The sequence below is a fragment of the Palaemon carinicauda genome, chromosome 35 (genome assembly GCF_036898095.1).
Source record: "Palaemon carinicauda isolate YSFRI2023 chromosome 35, ASM3689809v2, whole genome shotgun sequence".
In the NCBI taxonomy this organism is placed as follows: domain Eukaryota; kingdom Metazoa; phylum Arthropoda; class Malacostraca; order Decapoda; family Palaemonidae; genus Palaemon; species Palaemon carinicauda.
The window spans coordinates 53,977,174-53,987,173 of NC_090759.1; the positions used below are offsets into that span (position 1 = coordinate 53,977,174).

Here is a 10,000-nt window from a genome sequence, read left to right on the forward strand (position 1 = left end):
AATATATCATAGGAATAATTTTCCAATTTTCGAATTCCTGTAACTTCAAGGAAATTGTATTACATTGTGTAGCATATAGATATTCTATATGTATATATATATATATATATATATATATATATATATATATATATATATATGTACATATTTATATATATATATATATATATATATATATATATATATATATATATATATATATATATATATATATATATATATATTATACGATCATTTATTAATATGAAGTTTTACTACCAGTAAATTTTACAATTGTAACTCCTACTCATGTGACTTCATTACCTTCTCAGCTGGACATCTCCCGAAGGAACCGAGTTCTTCGTCAGGTACGTTGCTGACGATGATGGTTACCGAGTAGTCGAGTCCAACGCCGTTCCCGCTACTGACGACGGCGTCAGGGCCAACGGACAGCAGGGGTCCTTCGTCTCCAGCGAAGAATTCGACAGGAAATAGATTTTATGAATATTTCATCCATTCCTGATTCTACCGACTTTATTTATTATCATTTTCCTCTTTCTCTTCATCTAAGTCTTTCTATGAAATAAAATAAGCTTATACAAAATTTTCCTTTTCTTTCTATCCTCAATCTTCAATTATTTTGGTTTCATCAATAAAATTCAAAAAGATCATAATGAAATATATTAGCACTTCTCAAATGCATAGGGAAAATTATATCATAAATCTGGTTTTGGTTTGTCATACAGGGAAAAGAAATTATTTCCTTTTCTATTCCGTCACAGCAGAACTTTGAATTGTAAACCCTGAAAGTAAATCATTTTCTGTTGTTCTTATATATCATATTCATACATCTATGGCAGGCAGAGTGATCTGTTTTATGTTTATTTTAGGAGCAAATAAGGATTGCAGGATCACTTTTGGAATTAGAAAGACTATGATATTTTCCTACTACGTAATGCAATTGTGAATACACAAAGCTTACAAATGTTTGAATGCAAAGTTCAGCTTTAACGTAGTTTTAAAATTTTAGCAGTTATTTATGTCAACTGAATCACTGAGCCACAATTCATCAACTCTCAACTGCCAATAGCAACCCAAAGCAATTGATAAGATAATGTATCATGAAATAGTATTTAGGCTCTCAACGTGGAATCAGAAATCAAGAAATTAATAGCAACACAACTTACATAAGTTGCCAGTAACAAAACGATATATAAACGGTCTCAAAATTGGGTGGGAGTCTACAGTCTTTGAACCTTTTATGAGGTTGAATCTGAGAGTCGTTTGGACTCCTAATCTGGTGTCACCTCTGGTGAGGAAAAGGAAATACCCACAAAAAGGGACAAAAGGAGAAATAAACATCGTCCCTTAATTTGTTTAATTAAATGTGAATTCCTCTTAATCAAAACCAAAATTATTGTTCCTAAACATCTGCCCTCCTTCAGCATCTCTAGTGATACCTTTACGAGGGAAATATTTTTCTACATTATATCAAGTTTCATAGAAAAAGACCTACTTTAAATATCATCCTTATACGAACAATTATCATTTGAAGAATTCGACCGGGTGAATATTTAAAGGTCACTTATGAATGGCAGAGACAGGGAGCAAGAAACAATCCCATAATATTCAAGTTTTAAAAGACACATGTTCAATGGGAACAGAAAATAAAGAAAACAAAATTACCATAAATATGGTTTTGCTGTAAATGCATTTTTCAAAGAGGATGCTGTCCAGTATATTTCGGTTTTCAGAGAAATTACTGTATAGTAAATTCAGTCTTTCAGGGAGTTTACTGTCACTCCAACCCTATCCCCAAACACAGACTGGTAATTGCTAAGACAAAAAATTATAATTTATTTTTTGCTCTTTATGTGGTTGTTGCTATAGATCTATTACTCCAAATGAGATTGGGATCTGACCGTAGTCTCTTAAAATGAAATATTAGCTACCTATCAATCATGCTACCAGAGGCCCCAAAAAAGTTGAAACCTTAGGGCTGTAGCACTCAGGTAACCAGAGTTACCTTGTGAGGCTGCTGTCTTTCAGACCAGCTAAGGTCCCTGACCCACCAGATGACCAAGTTGATATTATTTATATCAGATTACTCCAAATGAGTCAAGTAATGACAAAAATCAACACACAAGTATCTAAAAAAGAAATAGATTTCTACCTTTCCTTGGTATCAAACCCTAATCACATCAAATGAAAGGCAAGGTAGCTATCAATCATGCCAATGGAGACACAAAATAAGTTTGAACCTAAGACTAACAGCATTTCAGGGTTTACCTGATGGAACCTCTGTCTTACGTATAAATGAGTTTTCCCCAATCACTGTTGGTTAAAATGAAATATACAAAATCATTTTTCCATGAGTTTTCTATAATATATCATTCATCCTTCGGTAACAATAACGTTCTGTAAAGAAATTACGCTGACATCCAATGTAATCCTTCCTACTTTTATCCGATTTTGAGACTTGCAGCTGTGTATAAACTCGCATGATACTGTTAATGAATTCTTTGCAATAGAAATGTTATTGTTAATCAACAGAGCAATCCAATTCTTTGGTTTGATTCTAAATTAATACATATCCAGAGATGATTGTTATTGTATTTTTATTCCTAGTTACGTTTTCATTATCATTGTTTAAATATATTTTATGACTCAAAACGTCAATAAGGATGAGTACCATGAACTTCTATTCTTGAATCATGTTGAAAATATGCATACTTTTTAAGCAATTTCATCCAAAATTTACTTTATTCTTTTTCTTTTTTAACACTATATTAATTATATTAAATGTTGTTCTAGTTTAGTTTGTTGGTGTTTATTCTTTATCGGTTTACATTCATTACTAAGTTCCTACTTGAGTGTAAAAGCGGGGTCTATGTGACGTGATTTTTTTTTTTTTTTCTGTTTTGCAGATTCTTTAATTGATAAATACCTTCATTATCATTGAAAAAAAAATATCTTGAGCCCTCATTTTTATAATGGCAATTCAAAGTAAATAAATAGCATTCTAAAAGTGGGAAAAGAAAGAGGTGAGATCTTTAATTGCCACATGACTATAACCATATATTGTACCTGGACGAGAAGAAGAAGGTAAAAGTAAACGATGTTCCATAGAGACAGAAAGAGAAATAAAAAATGAAATGGAAAGGCCATATAGGGTTGAAAGGACCCAGAGAAAAATTTGAACATTAACATGCCATTGAAGATTGAGAGCAACATGGATATTTTAGGGAGTTTTGGGACTGAGGTTAAGTTTTATGATTAGTTTCAAGGTTATATATTGGTGAAGAACACATGACGAGAAATTAGAGAATTTTTATTAGACAAGTAAAGGGGGAAGGGGCGAGGAGGAGTGATGTTTGGGGTATTAGATGCTATGACCGAATTCCTGCATGCATGGGTATGGTTTTTTTTTTTCTTTTTTTTATACTTAAAGCGTAAAAAAGAAAAAAAAACCCACAGCAGACAGGGAGGTAGCGACTTAATAGAGTTATAAGTGCGGTACGAGCTAATTAGAGCTTATTTTTTATTCATCTCCAGTTTTTTTTTATTTTGGGGTTTTCATACTCAGTACGAGATATGACCGAAGGAGGTCAGATGAGGGCAGAGGTGGGTGGAGTCAGGCGGACGTCCTCAGAATCGGAGAGAGTTCCGATGTATAAAAAGAGGAGCTGCAGTCACACCAAACATCAGTCGCATCCCAAACCATCTAACATCATGAAGTTCTCCGTAAGTTGGAAGATTAGTTAGACTGTTATATTATCTAGAAGTTTTTGATGTATTTTCTAGATCTGCAGATGTTAAAATCTCCTTCTATCCTATTGGTTTTATGGTTGCGTTTTTATTTACATTTATAGAAACTCAAGAAATTTCTTCCGATCACCTTGAAAAGCCATATCTTACTTGACAAATCATTCGATTAACAATTTGAGTAATAAGTAGTCATGTATATTTGAAAAAAAAAAGGAATATAATATGCAAAAGTTAATTGTTCTTGCTACTTTTATACCTATTTGTTGCATTATCAGATATCTACTCACAGCTTAGAACCCTTGGTAGGATTTTACCATTTTGGGATTATATAATCTTTTCATGGATTGTGTTTACTTTCCTATAGATTTAATCATAAGGTCAATTTATTTTTTCTAATGAAGCCTCCAGACATACAGTATGTAAATTAAGTGAAAAAAAAAACACAAGGAATAGAAATAAAAAAGCGAAGAAGAGTAAAGGAGCGTTTTTATAAAAACTATTAAAATCATTTAAAACAATAAATGAGAATTCAGTTGTATTCTAGTTCCATAATTAAGTTAATTTCTCCTTTTGCAGTTGTTCGTCCTGTTCGGCCTCCTGGCCGCAGTTGCCCTGGCCCGACCTGACTCCGTCCTTGACTTCGACTTGGACGATATTCACCAAGACCAAGACATCGACGACGATCAGGTCATCACTGGATCTTACAGGTGAGACAAAATCAGAGTCAGTCTCGGGTTGTTGAAATTGCAGTTATCAAAATGGTTGTATTTTCGGGGTGTTACTAAAATAATTGTAGTGATTACTTTCACAAAGTGATCTTAAATATATTATAGCAATAATTTCCAAATTTTCAAAGTGCTGTAACTTCAAGGAAATTGTATTACATTGTGTAGCATATAGACATCCTAAGACACACAGGCTGTTACTCATATACTGTATATACACACACTCACACATACATATATATATATATATATATATATATATATATATATATATATATATATATATATATATATATATATATATATATATATATATATATATATACAATCATTTATTAATATGAAGTTATACCATTAAATTTTTGCAATTGTAACTCCTACTCATGTGACTTCATTACCTTCTCAGCTGGACATCTCCCGAAGGAACCGAGTTCTTCGTCAGGTACGTCGCTGACGATGATGGTTACCGAGTAGTCGAGTCCAACGCCGTCCCCGCTACTGACGACGGTGTCAGGGCCAACGGACAGCAGGGGTCCTTCGTCTCCAGCGAAGAATTCGACAGGAAATAGATTCTATGAAGATTTCATCCATTCCTGATTCTACCGACTTTATTTATTATCATTTTCCTCTTTCTATTCTTCTAAATCTTTCTATGAAATAAAATAAGCTTATACGAAATTTTTCTCTTTTTTTTCTATCCTCAATCTTCACTTATTTTGGTTTCATCAATGAAATAAAAAAAAAGATCATGGTGAAATATAATAGCACTTCTCAAATGCATAGGGAAAAGTATATTATAAGCCTGGTTTTGGTATGCCATAAAAGGAACAGAAATTATTTCCTTTTCTATTTCGTCAGAAGAGAACTTTGAATTGTAAACCCTGAATGTAAATAATTTTATATTGTTGTTATATATCATATTCATACATCTATTATAAGCAGAGTGATTTGTTTTATGTTAATTCTAGGAGCAAATAAGGATTGCAGGATCACTTCTAGATTTAGAAAGACTATAATATTTTCCTCTTACGTAATGCAATTGTGAATACACAAAGCTTACAAACGTTTGAATGCAAATTTCAGCTTTAACGTAGTTTTAAATTTTTAGTAGTAATTTATGTCAACTGAATCACTGAGCCACTATTTATCAAGTCTTAACTGCCAATAGTAACCTAAAAAACTAATAAGATAATGTATCATGAAATAGAATTTAGGCTCTCAACGTGGAACAAGAAATTAATAGCAACACAACTTACATATGTTGCCAGTAAGGAAACGATGTATAAACGGTATCAAAATTGGGTGGGAGTCTATAGTCTTTGAGCCTTTTATGAGGTTGAATCTGCACTCCTGACCTGGTGTCACCTCTGATGAGGAAAGGGACATACCTACAAAGAGGGATAAAATAACGAAATAAATATTGTCATTGAAATTATTTCATCTAATGCGAATTGCCCCTAATCGAAACCAAAATCATTGTTTTTAAACATTTCCCCTTTTTCAGCATCTTCAGTGATACCTTTACGAGGAAAATATTCTCCTACACCAGAAAAAAAAAACCTCAATTGTGATAGAAAATTCTCCGTTGAAAATATACTGTTCTCACCGTATTATAGTAAAATACAGGCGACTGTCATTTTTTCCTACATTGTTATTATCCTTTAGGGGTTGGTGACCGTAATATCACTCCTTTCCATCAATATATCCGTTTTTAAAATGATAAATGTCTGGCAACATTTATGCCTTTTTTTTTTTCTTTTTTTTTTTTTAGCAGTGTACATTACATCATGTTTCATAGGAGTAGAACTGTTTTAAATATCGTCCATATAGAAACAATTATCATTTGAAGAACTCTTCGACCGTTTCAATATTTAGAGGTCACTCATGAATGGCTGAGACAGAGAACAGAAAAATTGGTGATAACGGAGAGCAGTGTAAACCGTTAGCTGTGATGCAGAAACCATCCTACAATATTCAAATCTTTAAAGACACGTGTTCAATGAGAACAGAAAATGCGGGAAACGAAATGACCATAAATATGGTTTTGCTCTAAATTCATTTTTCAAAGAGGATGCTGTCTAGTATATTTCGGCTTTCAGAGAAATTACTGTCCAGTAAATTCAGTCTTTCAAAGAGTTTACTGTCACTCCAACTCTATCCCTAAGGACAGATTGGGGAATACTAAGACAAAAAATTTATAATCTATTTTTTTTTTCTTTATTTTTTTGCTGTTTATGTGGTTGTTGCTACAGATCTATTACTCCAAATACCATTGGGATCTAACCCTAGTCTCTTAAAATGAAATATTAGCTCCCTATCAATCATGCTACCCAAGGCCCAAAAATGTCGAAACACGAGTGTTTAGGATTCAAGTAACCAGAGTTACCTGGTGAGACTGCAGTCTTTCACACCAGCTAAGGTTTCTGACCCACCAGATGACCCAGTTAATAGCATTTACATCAAATTACCCCAGTTGAGTCACTTTATGACAAAAATCAACACATTTCTATCTTCCAAAGAAATAGATTTTTACCTTTCCTTGGTATCAAACCCTAATCACATCAAATGAAAGCGATCAATCATACCAATGGAGACACAAAAGAATTCTGAACATAAGACTAACTACATTCCAGGGTTTACCTGATAGAATCTCAGTCTTACATATCAGTGGGTTTTACCCAACCACTGTTTGTTAAAATGAAATATGCAAAAACAATTGTCCACGATTTTTCTATAACATATTCATCTTTCGATAACAATAACGTTGTGTAAATTGCATCTGCGTCTCAATTCGCATGATACTGTTAATGAATTCTTTGTAATCGAAATATTATTGTTAATCAACACAGTAATCCAATTCTTTGGTTTGATTCCAAATTAATACATTTATAGAGGTGTTTGTTATTGTATTTTTATTCTTTGTTAAATTTTTAATATCCTTGTTTAAATATATTATATGCTTCAAAAATCAATAAGGACGAGTACCATGAACTTCTATTCTTGAACCATATTGGAAATATGTACTTTTTGAAGCAATTTCATCCAAGATTTACTTAATTCTTTATCCTTTTCAACATTATATTAATCATATTAAATGTTGTTCTAGTTTAGTTTGTTGGTGTTTAATTCTTTTATCGGTTTATACTCATTGCTAAGTTCTTACTTGAGTGTAAAAGCAGTCTATGAGACGTGATTTTATTCTGTTTTATAGAATCTTTAATTGATAAATACCTTCATTAAGATTAAAAAAAAAAAAAATATCTTGTACCCTCATTTTTACAATTGTAATTGAAAGTGTTTTAAAAGTGGGAGAAGAAAGAGGTGAGATCTTTAATTGCCACATGACTATAACCATATATTTATCTTTGGAAACTAGACGAGGCGAAGAAGGTAAAAGTAAACGATGTTCTATAGAGACAGCGAGAGAAAAAAGGAAATAGAAAGGCCATTATATGGTTGAAAAGACTCCGAGAAAAATTTGAGCATTTAAATGACGCTAAGGATTGAGAGTAACGTGGGTATTTGAGGGGGTTGTGGGATTTAGGGCAAGTTTTATGATTAGTTTCAAGGTCATGTAAGTGTGAAGAACATATGGGGAGAAATTAGAGAATTTGTATGAGACAAGTGAAGGGGGGAGGGGCAAAGGAGGAGCGATGTTCGGGGTATTAGATGCAATGGCCAAGTTCCTGCATGCATAAGATATGGTATAAAAAAGAAAACCCACACAAAAGTCAGAAAGGTAACGAGTTAATAGAGTTATACGAAAGTGCGGTGTGAGTTGGGTAGTGCCCATTTTTTTATTCTTCTTCCTTTTTTTTTTTATTGGTTTTTTGTATATAGTACGAAAGATGACCGAAGGGGGTCGAATGAGGTCGGAGGTGGGTGGAGTCAGGCGGACGTCCTCAGAATGGGAGAGAGTTCCGTTGTATAAAAAGAGGAGCTGCAGTCACACCGAGCATCAGTCGCATCTCAAAACATCCAACATCATGAAGTTCTCCGTAAGTTTAAAGATTATTGAGACTTTTGGATTATCTTGAAGTTTTAATATACATTCCAGATCAGTGGATGCTAAAATCTCTTTCTATCCTATTGGTTTTATAGTTGCGTTTTTATACAAATTTATAGAAACTCAAGGAATTTCTTCTGGTCACCTTGAAAAGCCGTATCTTACTTGATAAATCATTCGATTAACAATTTGATTAATAATTAGTTATATTTTTATTAGAAAAAAAGGGAATAAAATATGCAAAAGTTAATTGTTCTTGCTACTTTTTTGCCTATTTGTTGTATTTCCCGATATCTACTCATAGCTTAGAACCCTTGATAGGATTTTACCATTCTGGGATCATATAATCTTTTCATGGATTGTGTTTACTTTGCTATAGATTTAATCATAAGTTTGTAAGTTTTTTTCTAAAGGAACCTCTACAGATACAGTATGTAAATTAGGTGAATAAAAGGATAAGGTAGAGATTGAAAAGCGGACAAGAGTAAAGGACTGTTGTACAAAACTTTATCAAAATCATTAAACCAATGAATGAAAATTGAGTTGTATTATTAGTTCCATAATTAACCTGATTTTTCCTTTTGCAGCTGTTCGTTCTCTTCGGCCTTATGGCCGCAGTTGCCCTGGCCCGACCTGACTCCGTCCTTGACTTCGACTTGGACGATATTCACCAAGACCAAGATATTGATGATGATCAGGTCATCACTGGAACTTACAGGTGAGATAAAATCAAAGTCATTCTCAAGTCACTGAAATTGAAGTTATCAATATGGTTGTATTTTCATGGCTTTATTATATACAGTGTAATAATTACTTTTGCAAAGCGAACCTATAATTTAATATATTACAGTATTGATTTTAAAACATTCAAAATGCTCTAATATCAAGGAAGCTGTATTATGTTCTTATAAGCAACTTATAGGCATACTGATGCACACACACTGTTGCATATGTATATATGTATATATATATATATATATATATATATATATATATATATATATATATATATATATATATATATATATATATATTATACAATCATTTACTCATATCAAGTTTGACTGTCATTACATTTCACACTTGCGACTCCTACTCATGTGACTTCATTTCCTTCTCAGCTGGACATCTCCCGAAGGAACCGAGTTCTTCGTCAGGTACGTCGCTGACGATGATGGTTACCGTGTAGTCGAGTCCAACGCCGTCCCCGCTACTGACAACGGCGTCAGGGCCAACGGACAGCAGGGGTCCTTCGTCTCCAGCGAAGAATTCGACAGGAAATAGATTCATTCTATGAAGACTTCATCCATTCCTGATTTTACCGAACAGTCATTTACACTTTCATTCCTAGTCTTACTCTTTCTCTTTCCTGGGTTTATTTATTGCTATTTCCCTCTTTCTATTCTTCTACAATCTATCTATGAAATAAAATAAGTTTGTACGAAATTTTACTTTTCTTTTGAACCCTAATCTTTACTTATCTTCTTTCATCAACAATCTATAAATCTATCATGATGAAATA

General features: G+C 32.9%; 3 protein-coding genes across 3 annotated transcripts in view; all 3 read left to right on the forward strand.

Moving 5' to 3' along the window:
- Nucleotides 1-583, forward strand: part of LOC137627477 (cuticular protein 47Eg-like) — a 1,685-nt gene extending 1,102 nt beyond the window's left edge. Inside the window, exon 3 of the mRNA XM_068358561.1 lies at nt 312-583. Coding sequence (XP_068214662.1) covers nt 312-474 — 163 coding nt within the window. The 3' untranslated portion in view covers nt 475-583. The remainder of the gene's footprint in view (nt 1-311) is intronic.
- A 3,029-nt stretch (nt 584-3,612) lies between these two features.
- LOC137627479 (cuticular protein 47Eg-like) lies at nt 3,613-5,150 on the forward strand. Its single transcript, XM_068358562.1, has 3 exons — nt 3,613-3,723; nt 4,324-4,454; nt 4,879-5,150. The coding sequence occupies exons 1-3, from the start codon at nt 3,649-3,651 to the stop codon at nt 5,039-5,041; spliced, it is 369 nt and encodes a 122-aa protein (XP_068214663.1). The 5' UTR covers nt 3,613-3,648; the 3' UTR covers nt 5,042-5,150.
- A 3,289-nt stretch (nt 5,151-8,439) lies between these two features.
- LOC137627481 (cuticular protein 47Eg-like) lies at nt 8,440-9,924 on the forward strand. Its single transcript, XM_068358564.1, has 3 exons — nt 8,440-8,470; nt 9,066-9,196; nt 9,600-9,924. The coding sequence occupies exons 1-3, from the start codon at nt 8,459-8,461 to the stop codon at nt 9,760-9,762; spliced, it is 306 nt and encodes a 101-aa protein (XP_068214665.1). The 5' UTR covers nt 8,440-8,458; the 3' UTR covers nt 9,763-9,924.
- The last annotated feature ends 76 nt before the right edge of the window (nt 9,925-10,000 follow it).